Source organism: Falco biarmicus, chromosome 14 (genome assembly GCF_023638135.1).
Source record: "Falco biarmicus isolate bFalBia1 chromosome 14, bFalBia1.pri, whole genome shotgun sequence".
NCBI classification, from domain to species: domain Eukaryota; kingdom Metazoa; phylum Chordata; class Aves; order Falconiformes; family Falconidae; genus Falco; species Falco biarmicus.
Genome location: NC_079301.1, coordinates 11,557,321 through 11,577,865, shown reverse-complemented (window position 1 = coordinate 11,577,865; position 20,545 = coordinate 11,557,321). Strand labels below are relative to the sequence as shown.

The window sequence follows — 20,545 nt, the reverse complement described above, 5'->3', positions numbered from 1 at the left end:
TGGAAAAACCGAGAGGTTTTCTAAAAACCCCCAGAGCCTGAAAATACTATTGACAGTAGCCAGTTCAATCAGCATTTCAGAGTCGATGGTTAGTACCATCTAGTGGAGAATCGGCACCCCATCAGAAAGAAATTGTTCCTTCACAGCACACTGTTACCTGTACACATACACTGTTACGTGTATGTGCTCCAGGATCAGTCAAATGTCCCTTTGTGAAGCGAGGAGCTATACTGGTACAAGCCTGAGAAGGATGGAGAAACCCTGCCTCTACTGTTGTACTCTTCTTTTAGGTGCTGTCCCTGCCGCCTCACTCTGTTGGGCACTTTTAAGTACTCCTAAAGGAAATAATTCAGGTAAAATGTTAATGGTTTTGAATCCTAGATTTTTCAAAAAACTCCATCTCAGTTACACAGCACAGGGAATTAAAAGTAATTTTTTCCCCCAATCTAGCTCCCATTTCATTGTCCATCTAATTTATCTTCCTGCAGACTGCTTTGTTCTCAGCATCAGCATTTCTTCAGTTTGAAGCCACCGTCCCCCAGCAAGTTAAAGCAAAGCATATGGTTCTCAGAAAAGGACAACATTGTTTTGCAGGTGTGTGTGCATAAAGATAAATCAATTTTTCTCCATCCCCTCCCGTCAGAGCAATCTGCCTGAGTGTGGCAGGTTGTGTTCGCCTGCCATTTAGCACCCCCTCAGAGCAGCATCGGCAGTAACTGCCCTTCTCACACGGCCTTTGCCCTGAGTTTTTGGCTGTAGCGTTACAGCTGGTGCAGATATCCTCCAGGGCCTTCAAAGCCCCCATGAGCATTGCTCAGCCACAACATGCATTCATGACGGTCTGATGTCATTGCACTCCCCTAGTCTGCTCCCTTCCTTAATCTTCTCTAAATTATGTCCACTCTCAAGGAGTCCTCACCAGGGCTCTATCAGTGACAACGGATAGAAAAGGAAGACAAACTGGGCTAGTGCTGGTCCCTCTGCTATACATGAGAAAAACAGAAGACTTGGCTTTCAGGAGTTAAAGCATCAAAAACAGGAGCTGGAAAATGAGCAGACCTCAAGCAGTAGTCCCAAGATAGGTTTGGATAAAATTGCTTGTGTCTCTGTGGACTTTGCTGGTCATTGTCAGCTGGAGACAACCGGGCACCGCGATTTAAAGCACTTTGAACTCTAATCCCCACGGCGTAGTGGCCGCATTCTCCTGTCGGGATTTCCATCCTCTCCAAGGTCCTGGCAACACTACACAGGAATCACAGCAGCCCCAGATACAACAGCAGGGCAAGCTGAATAGCTGGGACCCACTGCTGCTTTCATCATGCCCAAGGGAGCTGACAGTCAAATAGAAATGAGTAATGTCTAAATTTTATCCTCATTTAAAGCACAACGTCTGGTTTCCTGTGTAAAACATCCTAACAAATTCCACACATAGGCAGACACAGTGGAGCTGGCCGGGACACCCATGGCTTTAAATGGACACAGGAGAAATCTGCCAGGGAAGACAGGTATTTCAATTTATTTACATCACCTAACCTTATTTAGTGTCTGTGAAAACAGTCCATACACATGATAGGAAGCTTTCCCAGAAGTTTTTTGTGTCAGGCTATGTGATTCCATGTCAAGGTATGGGCAGATGAGGACCCTATCCATGCCTTATTCCACAGCAGTGACTGCACAGCCTTCCAGCCAAGCTGAGACCGTGCCCCTTGCAGTGTCACCCAGACACAGAGTGAACAGGGAGGGCGTTTTCTGCAGCTGGATTATAAAGTGATTAAAAAGCAAACACACTGTGTCCAAAGTGGCAGAAATCCCAGTGCTGTTCCTCTGAGGTTTGTGGCACATGCCAAGGGCTGGGGAGAGAGACAAAAGGGCTGGGGACATGCACCGGCTCTTCGCACACGGTCCAGGGCACTTCATAACGCTCCACTAAATCCCACTTTTGAAAAGTACCTTGGAAATACTCCTGAATCTAATGAATATGCACCTCTTGCTACAGCAACAGGACTCCATCCTCATACTTTTAACTGGGCTCCTTACAGAGGCATAGCAAAAAATGCTGAGTAGAAAGATCAGAAACACAAAGAGACTGGTCAGGATCCTTTAGAGATTTTTATCCCTAAGTCTCTATTGTTTCTACTGGAAACTTTTAAAAATACCATTTATTTCCCAAAGTTTTCTCCTTTTCCTGACAAATGGTGTGCTTTTCCCTGGTGGATGCCATGCCCTGCCCTCCTCTGACGCCTCTTCTCCTCAGCCTCAGTTCCCGCCTCACCCACCGCGCCGCAGCCTCCCCCTCCTCCCGCCTTTTCTTCTGGCCGCGGCCGCCCTGACCAATCACTGGTCAAACGTCCAGACGACGACCAATCGCAGGCCTCCGCCTGCCCTATGCCTCATGCCCCGGAGTTCGGGCCGCCAAGCCACACCCGCTGCCCTTTCACACCACTGCCGGGTCGCACGCAGGCGGCGGGAAGGGGTAAGATGACGGAGTAGGCGTGGCGTGGCCTGGCCCGTGCTCACTGTGCTGCATCCCCACGCGGCAGCGCGCAGGAGGAGGGCACCGCCGCTGCCACCACCACCACCGCCATGCCCAACAGTGAGATCTTCAGCGGGAGCTCGCCTCAGGGTCTGGGCCTGGAGCTGGGCAAGGTTGTCAGGAAGAAGTTCAGCAACCAGAAGACGTAGTGAGGCGAGGCTGTGCTGCAGCTCCCTGCACGGCAGCTTACAGCAGTCCCAATGACAGCCAGACCCAGGAAATAGATTTAAGGACCTCCAGTTTTGAGGGCAGCTTGGCAAAAATCAGCACCCTTCGAGGCCATGCCTACAGCTTTCCCAATGGGTTTCTGCAAGTGCAGCTGGACACAAACGAGCTGCTGACTATCCTGAGGCAGTGTGTGGTGAGCCCCGACGTGCGGGACTGCAAGTCCTACATCTCCCAGCTGGCTGAGTACAAGCAAGAGCTCGCCCTCAAGTTCAAGGAGTTTCGGGCATCCTGCCGCCGCGTGGCAGCCGTCGACAAGAGCCCTACCCACATGCTCTCCGCCATCACGAGCAGTTTCCAGGTGCTAAGCAGCCTCATTGAGACATTTGTGAGGCCGGCGTACATCGTGCGCTCATAGAGTCCCAATGCCAAGAGCTGCCACCTCCTCTTTGGCCTCCTCCCGCTTTTTCACCCCAAACTTCTCAACCTCTACATCCCTTTTCAGTCTTCCACCACTTTTTGGCCTCACACCTCTCTGACTTCCCACTCCCTTTTGCTGTCGCACCCCTTGGAGGCTTCCTATACCTTTTTGGCATCCATATTTCTTTGAGCCTTCGCTTTCCTATTCATCCACCCACCCCTTCTTTGCCTGTTTTTATTTCTGCCTCCCTCTTTTTGGCCTCTGCTTTTTTCTAGCTTCTACCCTTCTTTCAGCCACCAAGGGGAAGGGCAGAGCCTTGTGTTACTCAAGTGCTATTCATTAACAGAACCAGCTGTGAGGCTGTGCTATCACGAGGCAACAGAAAGAAAAAAAACAATCCTCAGCCATAGGCTTTCTGCATGAAAATATGTCCTTGATTAAGTGGCTGGTGGTAATTGAGTGGCAATTGTATGCAGGAATGTGCCAAGAGACGGACAAGGGCTACTTGTTTTGATCAACATCACCATGAAGTTTGCTGGTATTAATGGGCTGCTTAAAACTTCCTGGAAAATATATTTTCAGGGCATGAAACACAAAAGGTATTTCTGATAAAATGCACCTCCATAGAATTGGGTAAATAAAAAGGGGCATTTCGCCATTTGTGTGCTTCCAGGTTCTCCTTAGTGGGGACAGTAATTTACTTCACAAGTCCCAAAACATGTGGGAATGCAGCAGCTCAGGCTATAAGCTTTTTCTTTCCACTACCAAAACTGGCTTGTGCTTGTCTCCATTATAAACCACAGGGAAAATTAAATAAACCTATTTAGATTGGAAGTGGATAATTCTATTTATTATACTTTGCTTTCTGAATGAAGCAAGCCAATTAGAATTAGCACTTTAATTCTGAATAAGGGTGTCAACACAAGAGTTGAAATACTCCAATGCACTTTCACATCCAGCCTCCACTTAGGCTGTGATCGTTTCCCTAACTGTCCTTTGACAGACAACCTGACCCTCAGACCAGTGGTTTTCAACCACACAGTCTCTCCCTTCATACCATTTAGGCCAAGAACCAGATAAATAACTCCCTCTTCAAAGCTGGTTCTCCTTGTCCCTTCTTGAAGTGATGGCAATGCAAGCGGCTAGTAGATGAGCTATGGCTGAGGATCCCTACGAGGAAGCTTTTTGGCTTTGTTTAACTAGGACTTTGGTGCATGAACAGCTTTTCCTCAGTCAAATCTCTGAGATCATCCTGTTCCAAGAGCTTTGCTAGTGATACTGATAAATCGCTAAGGTAGGTGGACTTTTGTCCTCTCAACCAAAGTGCTGTCTAACCTACAAAGATACTGTGGTAGCTGAAACACTGAAGGGCAGCAGGGACTTTTCCTAGATGGCACTCGCGGCCATTTAACGCTGCTGTGAGCTTTGCAAGGCAGCAAGATGATGCAGAGCTGGAGAAGAGACAATGAGCAACCACAGCACCCAGCCCCTGGCTTTTGGTCTTGGAGGAGAAGGTGGTGCCATCCATTTGAAGCTTTGCAAAATCCTCCCTCCCGAGAGGCAGCTTCCCCCAGCTCACTGGGGCTCCCAAAAGCATGCTTGGCCTCTAGATCAGAATGGAGAGGAAAACCAAAAAAAGGCTTTGATTTTACATCTGAAAGCTTGCCAGTCCCTGGTTTACAGGATTAAGGATCTAATGGCATTTTTTGTCAGATTTTTCACTCCTGCAAATCCCATCTCAGTGATCCCAGGAGGAAACTGATAGACATGCTACAAAGCCGTGTATAGGGGAAACTCAGAGTTCGTCAGAGGGGCATAATTTGCATGTTTTAGTCTACCTCCTGCTTGCCTTCAGCCTCAGGTTCCCAGTGGTGGTTCACCAATAAACTGGGAGGGGACAGGGATGCTGGGGCACAGCAGACACTCATTCTGTGTTCAAGAGCTGGGGCGGGGGCGGGGGGCAGAATGGAATTTAAACCAAGACAAGCAAATGGTTCAAATCCAGAAACAAAACAAATACTTCAGGAACTGGAAAGAAGTTATCCATCTTCTAAATTCTGCAATAGCAGCAACAAACCTTTTGTAGTCTGTTTTGCAAGGAAGAGAGTCCTTGAAAGCTATTTTTAGACTGTGTAGCTTTATCACTGAAAAATATGTACAGAACAGCCATTGAAAACTTGCAATTATCCCAAACTATCATTTGAAAAAAATGCTGTGAACTGTGAAAGGCCCATATAAGAATGCCAACAAAATTGCTGGATTTTTGTAGGTGTCCTCCAGCCAAAAGTACCAGAGTCATTAGTAGAGAATGGCTACACTGATGTGGATTTACTGCAAGCTAGAAATTTGGGAGGTGTCCACATACACCATCACTTGAACCACCGGGCTGCCATCTGACAGTGAAGTTTTCTTCTGTGTTACTAAGATTTGTTAGCAACAAATCAGAAGCAAAGCACTGTATTCTTCCTTCTCCATTCCTTGGATTTGCTGTGTATCATGGCATTTCACAAGCTGCTACACCAAAAGTTACACCCAAAAAATCAAAATTATCATATGTTGATATCCCAGTTTCCATCAGTGCTAAGTATGACAATTAATATATATTTTAATCCAGATGAATTCCAAGTTTAATGACACCCTACAAAAGGTTACAGAAAACTTCCTCAAAAGTAGGATTTTGTAATCATTAGTTTACTGGCCTTTGGGGTCAGTGACAGCAGCGTTTTGGGCCAGTATAGTTGCAAGAGGAAATAAAAGAAAATGTGGCCAGCCTCTGTAAATTGCTGACTGTTTCTTCTGGGTCAATTCTCAAGAATTCAAAGCAATAACTTCCCAATGCCAATTTCATTGCAGAAGTTTGTTCTCTGCAAGACAGTCAAGTAAAACAAGTAGGAATTACACAACTGCATACAAATTTTGAAGAAGCTGTTTGTGGCTTTGTTTTGTGTATTTTAAAAACCTTTAAACAATGTTTATTTTTGAAAAAGCTAAATTAATCAATTGATTTAGCTTTTTAATTTAATTGTAATGTAATGACACACAAGCTGAAAGTTGACAGGGGACTACAGAATTAGGTACAAACCCCTGATTATAAATGTGAAAAAACCCTCAGAAATTAAATTAGCCTGTTAAAAGTAGCACTCACATGGGCTTCAACAATGATGCAGAAGACAGGGGGGAAAGGGGTGCCTGCGATCCAGTGTATCCACTGCAATTATGATTGTTTTGATCTCAAAACGTGGCCAAAGGCTATTTCTAACAGAAAAATAAATAGCAGGAAGTATTGCTGCACATTCTGAGGACAAGTGCAGAAAATGTTGATGATGGTGATCATGGTGTTTTTTTCTCATGGAGTTTGCGGGGAGTGCAGCGGGACTGGTTGGACATGCGGGAGGTCAGTGCCCCTGCACATGCAGCCCGATACCATCAATACCATCGTTTTGCTTTTGCAACGAGATCAAGTCACGATTCGGCCAAAGGAAAAGAGACGGAGCACGGCATACTGCGAGGGCAAAGAAAAGTTAATTCTTTGTATTTTGGCAGGTAGAAGCATGTGAGACAAAAAAGCAAAAGCGAAGAAGATAAGCACTATCCTTCAAAAATTAAAAACTTGCTGGAATTTGATAGTGTCGACACACACGGTCCCACCCAGCCTTTGAAGCTAATCGCCGGGGCCTGGCCCGCTCCCGCTGCCCCGCTGCCGGTGCCCCGCCGCCCCTGGCCGCGCAGCCTCCGCCTGAGGCGCCCGGGCTCCTGCGGGAGAAGCTGCAGTTTCTCTGAGGGCGCACCCCCTGTGACAACCGCTGAGGAACGTGAAATGGCGGGCGACGGGCCCGCGCTGCCGGCCGCCGCCGCGCCGGGGGTTTGCCTGGGGGAGCGGCGCGGAGCGGGGCTGCGGGTGCTGCCGCGCACCCCGAGCCGCTGGTCAGAGCGGGGCTGCGGGTGCTGCCGCCCGGTGACGGCCCGGCCCGGGACACGGCGGGGTGAGGCTGCGCAGCGCAGGGTGCAGCAGCCCGGCGAGCTGACGCGGGTGCGGTGTGACACGGCGGAGCAGCATGCCACGGGGCTCCGCATCGCGCCGCGCTGACAGCTGCTGAGCGCCGGGCAGGGCCGGCCGGAGGAGGCGGCGGACGCGGGCCCGGCGGCATGCTGAGGTAACCCCCGCCCCGCCGCGCCGCGCCGCGGGCTGAGGGGCCGCCGGGGGCCGCGGGCACAGCGCCCTGCGCCAGGAGCCGGGCCGCTTCCCCTCCCCTGCCCCGCCGGGCCTCCCCTCAGCGCGGGCGGCCATCATGGCCGCGGGGGGGAGGGGGCTGCCAATCATGCCACCAACGAACCCCGTCCAGTCCCCCCCGCCAGGCCACGTGGGGCAGGGCCTTCGGCCAGCTGCGGCCGCGGCCGACCCGGCCAATCGCAGGCCAAACGGCCAGGCGACGACCAATCACAGGCCTCCTCCCGCCGTACACCCCGCCTCCCTCCCGGGGCGGCCGTTCGGGCCGCCGAGCCGCGCCCGCCGCCCTTTCGCGCCACTGCGGGGGCGGGCGGGCCCTGCCCGTCCCCGCCCGAGGACCAATGGGGAGCGCGCCGGGGCGTGGCCGCGGGGGCGGGAGCCTATAAAGGGCGCGCGCGGGCGGCGGGAAGGGGTAAGATGGCGGAGTAGGCGCCGCCCGGTGTGGCCCGCGCTCACTGTGCCGCGTCCCCGCGCAGGAGGCGGGCGGGTCCCCGCGCGGCAGCCGGGTGCGGTGCGGGCCGCAGCGCGCAGGAGGAGGGCGCCGCCGCCGCCATGCCCAACATTAAGATCTTCAGCGGGAGCTCGCACCAGGACCTGTCCCAGAAGATCGCCGACCGCCTGGGCCTGGAGCTGGGCAAGGTGGTCACGAAGAAGTTCAGCAACCAGGAGACGTGGTGAGGCGGGGCGGGGCCGCACTGCAGCTCCCGGCGGGCCGCGGGGCGCCGCCGCGCTGAGCCCCGCACAGCCGCCGCGCGGGGGCCGCTGGGGTTTGTAGTGCGGGGCCGGGCGGGCCTTGCGGCCGGGCCCAGCCGCGGGGCAGCGGCGGCCGGGCGGGACGGGGCAGCCCTGGGCGCTGCCGGCGGGGCCGGAGACCCCCGGTGCGTCCCGCCCTTGCGCTGCGCGGAGCCGGGTCTCCTGGGGCCTCCCGCGGGGAAGGGGCCGCCGTGCAGCGCCGCCGCAGAGCAGCTGCCGCCCGGCGCCCCTCACCGTGGGGCAGTGCCGCGATCCTGCCGCTGGGTCGGGGCTTGCTGGGCGAGGGGGAACGGGACGAGCCGGGGCGGCGGGCGGCCGGGGCTGCGGTGCTCCTTGGAGAGCTCCCGGCTGGGCGAGCCATGTGCGGGCCGGTGGCGCGGCCCCGGCGGAGCCTCTAGCGGCCTGTGCCGAGAAGGGCCGGTGTGCGGGGCGCGCTGCGCCGCAGCGGGCCCCGCTCCCACGGGCGGTTTCCAGCCTGGGGCCGCAGTGCTCCCGCCGGGCAGGGGCAGTGCCCCCTCCCCGGCTGGCAGAGCTCAGGGCCCACCGCCTCAGAAGCTGGCAGGGAGCTGCTGGAATCCCACCCCCCGGCTTTCCCCCGCGTTGTGGAGCCCCTTCCATCCTTATAGCCTAGCCAGCCGTGGCTGGCAGCTCGGCAGTGGCCGGCTCAGGGTGTTAGCTGGGGCCTTCAAACAGTCCCGGAGAGCAGCAGAGCCTGAAAGGCATCGATAAAACTGCTCAGGAAAGGTAGGGTGGCAGTGCCTTGCAGCCCATGTTGCAGTCATCCATCCAGTCTGTGTCCTGCCCAGGTGCTGAAGCCTCAGATGCGTCTCGTTTCCATCTGTCTGCTTCATGACTCTGGCTGTCTTCCTATGTGAAGAAGCAGCTAAATGTAAAGAGAGGCTAAAAATTATTCAGAGCTCTTAAGCTTGATTTAGAGAAGCATATTAAGCATATACACACCACACAGTGTAATACAAAGAACCTTGAATGAGTGCTCCGACCCACTCCTTCCTTCTGGATACAGGAGGCTTCTCCTGGAGAATCCAGGATATACATGTGATGTAAAATATTTCTATTGCATGGCTGTTGATTTTTAGCTGTGAACTCCAGGGGTAATACAAAGAGTTGTAGAGGAGAGGTGTAAAAGGAGTCTGTCCGATTCACAGCCATCGCACTGTTCTCATTGCCCTTTATTAACTGCACTTACCTGTCCAGTTGGCTAGCCAGCAGATTCTTATGTCAGCAGGTGATGTGACTTTAAGACCTAATAAGCGTCTAGTTACAAAATAAACGCAAGAGGAGATGCTTCCCAGAAAAAGATTGTTTTAGCAGAATAGTTAATTGGTACTTCTGGACAATAAATGTCTTGAATCAGCTTAGTATTAGACTGTTAGTAAGTACAGGTAGAGATGGCACTTGTGTACCCACTACTGTTAATCTAGATCCTAACTTAGCCAAAAGTTCTCATGCTGCTTGAAATTCTTCATGAGAGGTTGGTGTATGTTCTAAGCCAGTGTGCAGTGAAGGTGACAGCAGTTTGCTGATGGATATTGAGCAGTAAGACTACAAATGCCTGGCAATAATCAACAGCACTGAAGAAGAGAGGGTGAAGATCAGAGGATGATATATTAAAATTGGAAATCTACCCTAAATTGCCTATTTATAGGTACCCTACCTATAAATGAAGTCGTTAAGAGCTGGTTAGGCAATTGTCTGCTTGTTCCTAGAGTTTGGTGTGGTAGCCATCTGCAGATGGGGTGAGCATCTCTGAGTGCAGGAAGAAAGAAACAGTGGAAGACACTTGTCCTCAGCAGACTGACTCCTGGTGACTTCCAAATCTGTGGCAGGCTTTTCTAAACTGAAATGTTGGAAGTACTTGGTAGTTAATCTGTTCCTACAAAAGGCCTTAAGCAGCATTGCCCTGTCTGAAACCTCAAGCCAAAGACTACTGCTTTCTTTCCAACTCTGCCTCTGGTGCAGGTGTCTTGATACACGTGCTGAAGCTGGTCCTGTTTGCCATCAGCAAACTGCCTTTGGCTTGTATTCAGTCCCTTCATCAGCAAGGATTAGCGTGCATTACATGCAGGAGGAAATGAACCCCAAGAGCCTTTCCAAAGTGAAATGCTGGAGGGCTTCTCTGTTCAAGCCTGTGAATAGCTGTTATGACTCTAAATCTAATAATCGGTTACAGCATAGCTTCTGGTAGAGGTTTGGCTTGGCTTTATCTGCTATTATCCTTGCTTCCTTTGTATGCTGCTGCTTTTAGCTGAGGTAGTTTACTTCTGATTCAGGGGGAGCAAGGCCTGTTCTAGGGTGTCTGCATGCTCAGCTTGTGTTGAAATTGGGAGTACAGGCTGAGTGCTCCTAGCCTTACTGACTGAACCTTTAAATTTGAGCAGTGAGTGATGTAAAATGGGTACTAAGCAAATAAGCAACAGCGTTCCTGCTCAGCATCCCTGTTTATATCACACTGTCACCCACAGACCCTTGGGAATGCAATCCCTTGGTTACCTTAGAGGCATATGTAATGGCTGTGTTTTGATTTGTATTTGGATACAACTCTCCTCATCTGTTCTCAGTGTGGAAATAGGTGAGAGTGTACGCGGGGAGGATGTCTACATTGTGCAGAGTGGCTGTGGTGAAATCAATGACAATCTGATGGAGCTCCTTATCATGATAAATGCCTGTAAGATTGCCTCAGCCAGCAGAGTCACAGCTGTCATACCCTGCTTCCCGTATGCTCGGCAGGACAAAAAGGACAAGGTAAGGGATGTGGTAAAGGTTTCTGCTGGGAAAAATGAATGCAAATCATCTAAGTCCTGACTGCTGAATGGAAATTAGGTGAAGTTGAATATGTAGAGGAGGAGATAAAACTTATTTTAATTTCTTTAAACCTCAGGGAATTGGACTGCAAATGTCTTTTCATAAAGTAGTAGTTCTTGAAAATACACCAAGCTGTAATCTCCAGCTGATGAAAAGATGCAATGTTAATGAGTACTCCTTTTAGTAACTGCTTGTGAATCATTCCCTAGAAGTGGAAGACTGACATCTTGATGGAGTTAAACTTGTCTTAAATACTGGGTTGTTATTTTCCTCTACTAGAGTCGAGCTCCAATATCTGCCAAGCTGGTTGCAAACATGCTGTCTGTGGCAGGTGCAGATCATATAATCACCATGGACCTGCATGCATCTCAGATTCAGGTAGGAGCTGAAATGGGGAAGTACTTACCTGCTCCAGGCTGAGCCTCTTCACTGCCTTGCAGGCTTTCCAGTGGTCTGCTTTCTTATAGACACGGCAGAAATCAGGACTTGGGAACATGGGACTAGAAGGGACTTGCAGAATCAGAAGAGGATGGGGAGATGGGTAACAGGTTCATCTGTAAATGAAATTATAGATCTTCTTGATCAGACTGAGCATATTGAATCATGTGTAAATGAATATTGGGCTAGTAAATGATCCGTGCAACTCTATTGCCACACAGTGACACTGTGTATTCTTTATTGGTCCTTTGAGGAATTTGAGATTAAGAATGGCTTTATCAAGCGTCCTTGAATATTGAGTAGAGGTTTCTGATATTTACTGAATTCTCAGGGAGAAGCAAGCAGTGCTAGCTCTGCCTCCAGGTGTACTGGCACCAGCTGCTTGTGAGGGTTCAGCTGACAAGATGGGCCATCCCACTTGTATCCATTCAGTGCCACCCTTCCACATAGGGCACTTTGGTTCTCTCCCAAGCTGCTAGTGAACTGAAAGTTATTCATGGGTTTTGCTGGCTTACTGAATAGAATAGTCTCACAGAGCAATTGAAATCTTGACCTGAGCTGTATAAGAACTGACAAGAGCGTGTACCAGGGAGAGGAGGGACAGCAAGCTGTTAAATTATCAGTGTTATTTTCACCTTGAGCAAGTGCTCTGAGACCAAGAAACCAACTCAGTGCAGCCGAGAGGTGTGGCAGTGGGAAAGATATCTTGTATTGCTGCAAACACTGATTCAGAAGGGTAAGATATCTACAGCCTGGTGCAGTAGGTGGGTTGGCTGTTAAAATTAACAGTTGAAAATGCAGCCATTTACACTTCAGTATAATTTTGCCCAGAAATACTTTGTCTCAGATGGGGGGCAGGGGGGGCTGGGGAGGAATCTATGGGAGCACAGCTGAGAAGACTTTCAGGAAGAGCATGAAGTAAAAGAACAGAGCCCAAAGGGCTGTGTCTCTTCCTTAGGAAGTCTGAAGTTGTGACGTGTGCCACAGGGTTGACCTTTCACCAGCACCAATGGTGACACTTGATTGAATAATTGGGTTTGTGTCTGTAAGCTTCCAGCATCTGGCTGGTTTTAGCCTGGTTCTTGTGGTTGCTGGGCTGCTGAGTGCAGGAGGAATGATTGTAGGAAGGACTGTCCCCTATATATACCCTGAAGCATTCCTCTAAAGTCGCTGCCCCCACTCTCTTGCCTGTTACTCCCTGTCCAGGATTAACTTCTGGCTTCTAGTGACCTTTGAGGTTTACCTGGAGGAGTCTGCTGGGTCAGTGTAAAGTTATGGAACTCACTGCATTAGTTTAAAAGCAAATGTTACTCAAGGCTTTTTCATAGGTTTCCTGTAGATGCAAACAGTTTGGGTAATGAGCTTTAAAGCTTGCTTTTCAGAGCAGCTAGCTGCCTGTTTACAAAACGAGTGTGGTTGATGCTGGTTTTCTGCACCCTCTTAGGATAGAAGTAGTTCCATGTTGTAAAGGTGTCTGATGTAAAGAGCTATTTATGCTGCTAAACTATTTTTGGCTCTGAAGACTTCTTACATTACTGTTCTGTGTATCCTAAAGACTACTGCCCTTGCATTAAGGGAAGTAGAAAAAAGCTGAAAGCTGTGGAGAGGCAGTGGCTGCATGCCTGATCATATAGAAGGCTTCTTCCAACTGTTTTTGGAATGTGACCTTCAACTACATCTGTTCCTGTCATCTTCCTTGCAGGGTTTTTTTGATATCCCTGTTGATAACTTGTATGCTGAGCCTGCTGTACTTAAATGGATCAAAGAGAATATTGCAGAGTGGAAGAACTGTACCATTGTTTCACCAGATGCTGGTGGAGCCAAGAGGTAAGCTGTCAGACAGCTAGCTTGAGGTGCTGCTTCTGTGTCTACTTGAAGTCCTGAGAGTGCTCATGACCCTATTCTTAAAACATGATTCCTCTGTCAGCCTGCCTTCTGTAAGGGTCTTTGGCATCTAGTGAAGAGCGGGTGGATACCCTTCCTAGGGAATGTCTAGAAGGTTTCTTGAGCTATGTGGAGAGTTCAATAGCTTCTAGAACCACAGCTGCATAGGTAGGAATTGTGCGATTAGTACATCCCTTGGATAAAGCTGTTTTTTGTGGAAGGGTAGTTATGCAGGCTGAAGGAGTGAATCATGTAGCTCATACCCCTATGCCAAGACAAGGTTATTGCTGCTGGCTAATGATATACTTTTATCCAGGCTGTTTTCTTTGCAGTATTAAGCTTAGTCTATTGAGACATTTTCTTGTTATGCTCTTGATTTTAATATCTAGCTGGATACTTAAGCCTGCTGCTACTCTTCCCTGAGAGCAAGGGAGATAAGAGATGGTTCCTTTCCAAAAAGCAGCAGCATATGTTATAGCACATTCCTACTTGAATAGTCTGACAATCTCCCATCTTTGTGCAGACAAACATGCTGGTTTCTGGGCAGTTCAGAATGTTCTCAGGTGCTTATTAGGGGAAATGAAGCTGTTCCTTGATGCTTCTCTATAGCTGCTACAAGTGAACAGCAAAGGGATGCAGCTGTATTCTTTAATCCAGGACTGCAACACCAAAATGTTGGGGTGTGCTGACCTGATTCACATACTTTATAGTGTTTTAAGCTATCTGTTATAAAAAGCCAAGTGATACTTGCTGTAGGCTGCTGTAGCTCTTCTAGCTCTGTTGTGGCCCATGTATTGGACAAGACCATTTCTATATTCAGCTGCTTCTGTAGCTTGTTGCATAATGCAGTATATGAAGTGCCAAGTCAGCCAGCTATAATCTTACTCCTGAAAATACTCTTCAAAAGCCACTTAAACCGAAATGTGTTGATCTTGGCTGGTGCAGTATTTTATGGAGATACTGCAGAACTAAATACTTCAGTAAACAGTTCATAAATTGTGTAGGATTCCCAAGGTGATGAATCTGATTTACTGAGGCTAGGAGTCTGCTCATGTCAAGTGTAGAATGTTAGGGGCATGTGCATTTTATTCTAGCTCTTAATACATCAAAACTCTTTACTACTCATCAGTATATATAAAGTTTAGGACCCTCTGGTAAGGTTGCTCTGCAGTCACATTAACCAAAGTAAATGTAAGGTGGTAGACTTGGGTTTCTTGGATGTGTGGTCCTGCCACTATCTCTGTGTCAGCACTTGCATGTGTGACAGTTGAATGCTTATATGAGTGGAAGCAGATGCCTGTCATAGTGCAACTTATGTCCTTCCAGTGTAGTGTTATAAAGGTGACAACCTCCCAAGCATATTCTGATCACTTTAGGTTTGCCAGACTTGCTGGTTATGGTTTGTTTTAAGCTTTAAATGCAAAATAATTTACAGTGGTTAGGATAAAAGACTTAATCTAGTTGCTGTCATCAGGAGAGGCGAGATCAGAGATTGCAGTTTAACTGCTTGAAGGGAAACTGAGGTGGCAGAGTGACTTCTATTAATTGCTTGGGAACAGTAACAGGTGTGGTGGCAGTTTGTGCTTAATGGTTTTAAGAGATTCAATTGAAGCTGTTGTGTGGAAATAAGTGGTGTTTGGAAACTGTTCTCCCTTCAGGGTGACCTCCATCGCAGATCGATTGAATGTAGACTTTGCCCTCATTCACAAGGAGCGCAAGAAGGCCAATGAAGTGGATCGCATGGTGTTGGTGGGTGATGTGAAAGACAGAGTAGCCATTCTGGTAGATGATATGGCAGACACATGTGGTACCATCTGTCATGCTGCAGACAAGTGAGTAGGACTGACCATTTCCTAAATCAGAAACCTATTGTTAGTGAAAACTGTGCAATGAGTTAATCAGATTATTTGCACATCAAATTTCAAAGTAACGTACAGTTTCTGGTATTAACTCTAATGTCGTACAAAATAAGTAAAAACCCTAAAGTTCTCACAGAAGGAATAGCTAGAAGACCATAGTGTCTTTTATTTGAAAAATACTTGTGCTGGAAGTGACTTCCACTAGACCATCACTTACTACGCTGGGTAGAACTAAGTGCTGTCTGGTCCATCAACTGAAGGTCATGCATCTGAATTTCTTTTAAAAGAAAGGTATCCAAGCTTGAAAAGCTTACAAGACTTCTACAGTACAAATGCCAGCATATGCAACACTGTATTAAATATCTGTTACCTTGTGTTGCCAAAAATCACAAAAGGTGATTGGTATGATCTAGTACAAATGTCCCATGGCTAAGAACAAATTTTTTAATGCTTACTTTGACTGTTGGGGATTTTATGGTACTTGTTAAACTGTTTTGTTCCCCCAAACCAATAGTGGGCTGGAGGGAGGAAATCAAAGGTAGTCAGTGCCCTAAGCATATGGTATTGTCTCCTTTGATGCTTACCATGTGCCCTGTACTAATGTCAGTTTAATACTTGCTAGGAATTTCTTACCCTTCTCCTTTTTCCGCCCTTGTAGGCTTGTGTCAGCTGGAGCCACCAAAGTTTATGCCATCTTAACTCATGGGATCTTTTCTGGGCCAGCAATTTCTCGGATCAACAATGCCTGTTTTGAGGCAGTTGTAGTCACAAACACAATACCCCAGGAGGACAAGATGAAGCAGTGCCCTAAAATCCAGGTGAGCATCTACTTTTTCTTCTGTCTCTGCTGAAGGGTGGCAGCACTTGCCTGTCCCTCTGAGGGGAAAACCCCATAATACTGTCTAGTGCTTGCAGCAGTTTCATTTGTACTAGAATCAGTGGCAGTGTTGACTAGTTCTCTTGTCCCTCTTGCTGTGGGATAACAGACCTGTTACACTGATAAAATGCAGTTTCTAATCTAGCTCTTAATGTTAACTTAAGTAATTTTTTTCAGGGCTTGTTTTACCTATATCGGATGACTGATCTAATGGGGCTATGATGAAAACAAGCAGTTGTATCTGTACATTTGGGGGGAGTGATACGCTGATGACATACTGAAGCAGAAGTAGATAAGAACTTTTGAAGTTGATAATGTCAGATTCAGTTGTGTAACCTAGTGCCCAGCACTTTAAGCAGAGTGTCCCATCCTTTTGTGAGGCAAAGTAGGCCTGGTCCTAGGAAGGTGAATGTTTCATGTGTGGTCATAATAGTGCAGGTGAGCTGGAGAGAGGGTGCAGTCTTGTCCCATGGACACATCTTGCTGGTTTGACTTCAGAACAGTTGACACAGTTCAATGGTACAATGTTCAGATACTTGCCAAAGATAAACAACAAAGTTCACAATCTGTATGAAAGCTGGTCTTTCGATGGTCACTCTGTGTCTTTGGCTTTCCATTTAGGAAGAACACTGTGACATTCTGTTTCCCAAGCTGAGACTGACTTTTCCTGGAAGGAAAAAAAAAAATGGCTATACAGCTTGAGCTAGGCAGGACTTGAGGATTTCCTGTGTTAATGGACAGCTGGAAGTTGCAGCTTGACCTGAGCATTCAGGCATAATAGGTCCATCAAAAGTTTCAGTTACTGCTGTAGTATACACACAGCTAAGGACATCCTAAATACTAGTGTCACAGCACAGATGTGTAGGAAACAGGTATTTGGAGAAGCTCTGGAAAGTGAATGGCACTGCTAAGACTCAGCTAGTATTGTTCTAAGTGTAACAGGTTCCCCAGTACTAGGGTATTGTTGAAAAAGCTCAACTGATCGAACTCCAGTAAATTTTAAGCTGCTTTTGGAAGTAAGTTATAGGCCCATTGCAGCCTGCTATCATGTTGCAAGTTTTTTAACACTTATTTTCTGGATGATGTTCCTACAACTGAGCACATCTATAAGATGTCTGATGCTTCAACTTCTTTCAGAGCTCCATGTTACTGTTCATGTAGGCAAAATGCTAAACAGGTGATCAGTTTGTAAAAAGTTGTAGCCAAAGACAGCAGTGGAGTTGTTGTTCAGGCTCTCACTTAACACTTCACTCCTTTACACTAACATCTGATGTTCAGTGTTGAGAAATACAGAGCTGAAGAATTTGTTGTAAGTCTCATGCTCTGTCTGCTCTGCAGCTCTTAAGTGTGTTTTCTTTCTTAGGAGGCAAACTATCTGGAAAAAATGTTAAATATGATTTCACTTGGTTTCCTTAATGCACCATGAACTCCATGCTTCTTACTGAGACTGCATATATCATAATACTTTAGCTGCTGGGGTTTAGAGTTTTAGAGACCTGATTTTCCCACCCACCCCCCTCCTGTTGACTGGATTACCCTGCCAGGCAGAGCCAGTGCAATAACTGAGAGCTGAGCTGCAGCATGTAGCTTCATCTGTAGACTGCTGGTGGTGATAGTAAAGCCTTTTGACTCAAGGGAAGTGATCTGATCTTGATTTAGACTCCCCTAACTTCTCTGCAACCTACACAAAGTGATTAAAATAGTCCTAGGGTAAACAGACTGAGCTTAGGGAGTTCAGCGAAGAAAGGTGACAGGCTGTCATCCTGACAAAGGTCAACAGTGAAATAATTCTTGTAGAACTGTATGTAGAATATCTTCAGAACTTCATGTAATGAATTCTACACAGGACTGGGATTTAATTTGTCTGCATGTGGCATATTATAAATCTGGGTGATGAGTTTACTCTTTAAGTTCTTCCTGACTTACCAGCTTTTCTTCCAGGCGTGATGTTCTCAGTGAGCTGATCCATTTCTCTTCCTCTCCAGGTGATTGACATCTCAATGATCCTTGCGGAGGCCATCAGGAGGACTCATAATGGGGAATCTGTCTCCTACCTATTCAGCCATGTCCCTTTATAACAACAGATGTCAGCTGCTGCTTGTGTGGCTTTTTTTAAAACCAAAAGTTGTTCAGCTTGTTGTAAAGTTCAGTAGAAGACCCTGCTTGTTCCAGTGCAGTTCTCCACAGCTCCTCCTGCTTAAGTCAGGCTTACTGGCTCTGATCCCAGCACTGGGAGGCTGGAGGGGGGAAGCTCATCCCTGTAACACTCCAACTCCACCAGCAACCCTGTGCATTGAGGCTCATCAGTAGCACTGACTCTATTCTTTAGATCTGTGGAGAGCAGGACTGACACATGGCTAATTGCCACAATTATTTTGAGATGGGGGAAGGGGGAGGGTTTGTCTGTGGGCAGGGTTAGATGATCTAGCATGTGCACTCCAAATTGTTTGGGAAGTAGAGGTCCCTAGGACATGCTGATATGGATCTACAGCAAGAGCCTGAGAGACTGCTGGCTGTCTTACCACTCTATACCTGACAGAAGCCCTAGAAAAGCCATGGGGAAGGCTTGTATCTTGGCCAAGCTTTGACCCTAGGTGAAGCCCTGGGAGACACCTGGGAGGTGGGTCTTCTGCAGCTTCCTCCCATGAAAGGAGATCAGTGTAGCTTGCAAACTTGACTTCATCTTAATTATTGATGAAATTAAATACCCTTTAGTGTACTACACAGCAAAGTGAAGGTGAGAGCATAGTCTGTGCAGTACTGCCTTGCTGTGTAGCTTGGTGGTGAAGGTGCATCCTGGACAAGCATTCTTCTCCCTCTTATGTAGAGGACTTGTGGTGGTAGTGTGCTTCGGTTTCTAGTGTAGGCTAAAACCAGTTCCTCAGTTTCACAGCTTACTGTTAGCCTTGCTGGTGACTAGAGGACTGCTGTCATACTATAGCTGCACCTTGACTTGCTGTGCAAATCCTTGATCTGTTTTTTTTACCAGTACACTAGTAGACTGAGCCTCTTTATCCCATAGTAGCTTGGTTGTTGCATCTAGCAAATGCCTGCTCAAATGCTGGGGTGATCTAATACACAAGAGCTTTGTGTCCAGCTGTCCTAGCCTCTCATTGCCTGCAGTTCTGTTGTCCTGTAAGTTCCTGATGCATTCTGGTTGCGTGTCCTGGTCACTGTCTGCCTTGCCTTAAAAGTGTTGCTCCTTGCAAAAGATCGTAAGCCAAGGAGCACAGGAGGTTGCAGGACTACAGAACCTGAAGAAGCCCTTGGAGTGGGTCTGATGCTGCTAATGAGTGCTTACAGCAATGGGTTGAAGAGGCTGGTGATACATAGTACTGGGAAAACTGTAGATCTAACACCAACCTGACAGGCAAAGTGCCTGAAGGAAAAATACCAAAACTAGAGCTGGCTGAGGCTCTTCAATCTAATAATTATCATCTGAAACTTGAATACTTGGTAACTACCAGACAATCGTAAGGTAAACTGTTAAGTCTCTCCTGGACTCTTGATGGGGTTATAGACAAAGCTGTTTTATGTTCTGGTTTTTATAAGCACTCATATTTTTTTTTTTGAGCTGGAGGATGGGGGAAAAGAACTTGAAATTACTTGCTAGAGTAACCAGCATGGCTTCAAGAGGCTAGGGGCTGGGGTATAAATGGAACTGAAAGACTTGGTTAAGATCTAGGGAAGTACTACTTTTAGTTGTGCCTTTCACTGAAGACTTCTCTCCCTTCCTAGAACTCCTGTCCGGTGGCAATGTTAACACTTCTATTACATTGTAGGGTTTTTCTTTTTGTATAAGAATTGGTGTTTGTCTGGAAAGTGTATGTGTCTTGCTTCTTTGCTTTGCATCCTGCACTGAGCTCTACAGAGTGTCTGATTCCTGCCTCCTGTATCGGAGCCCCTGCTGCTGCACTGCCAATGCCCTGAGAGCCAAGAGCCAGGACATCGGAGCAGCGGTGTGAGGATTTTCAGCAGCATTTGTGTTTAAACTTAAGACCTGATGAAGGAATTAAACTTTTATTTAAAAAAACATGGCCTCTGCCTATAAATGCATCGCTTCACAAAGGTGATGTGCATCTTCTGAGTTCAGTCACTTGCGAGGTAGGTCATGGAGTAAGGATTTGGAAGGTCATGTGGTTTAACCCTCTTGCAGTGGGGTAACTGAGGCTCAGCTTGGCTGTGCTCACTTTGCTTGGAAGAGAAAGCTTGGGACAAAGCTACTTCTGGTGGGTAGTGGCTTTTGTCTGTATCTGATTTCCTAGACTTAATTGTTAGAGGTGGTAGTACAGCTTTTCTTGTACTCTTCAATGATGCATCTGAGTAGATCTGTTCACATAACGTTTGGGTAGGAGAACTTGAATAGTTTAGCAAGTATCTTGCACAAATCTAATGATCAGAGGCAACAGGATTGTCCTGAGAAGCTCTTGTTCTAACTAAACAATGATCCTTTCTCATTGCGTGTTGTACATCGGGAAAGCAGACACTGAGTAAGAAGGATGAGGTAGCAGGCCTAGAGAAAGGTCTTTGGCCTTACAGTAGGCATCCAGATTGAACATAGTTT

At 47.6% G+C, this 20,545-nt stretch overlaps 1 protein-coding gene across 1 annotated transcript; it reads left to right on the top strand.

The window, feature by feature from the left end:
• The first annotated feature begins 7,745 nt into the window (after positions 1-7,745).
• PRPS1 (phosphoribosyl pyrophosphate synthetase 1) lies at positions 7,746-19,803 on the top strand. The gene is made up of 7 exons (XM_056360092.1): positions 7,746-8,021; positions 10,680-10,863; positions 11,203-11,301; positions 13,064-13,188; positions 14,904-15,077; positions 15,763-15,922; positions 17,967-19,803. Exons 1-7 carry the CDS (start codon positions 7,900-7,902, stop codon positions 18,057-18,059), a joined length of 957 nt encoding a protein of 318 aa, XP_056216067.1. The 5' UTR covers positions 7,746-7,899; the 3' UTR covers positions 18,060-19,803.
• Positions 19,804-20,545: the final 742 nt, after the last annotated feature.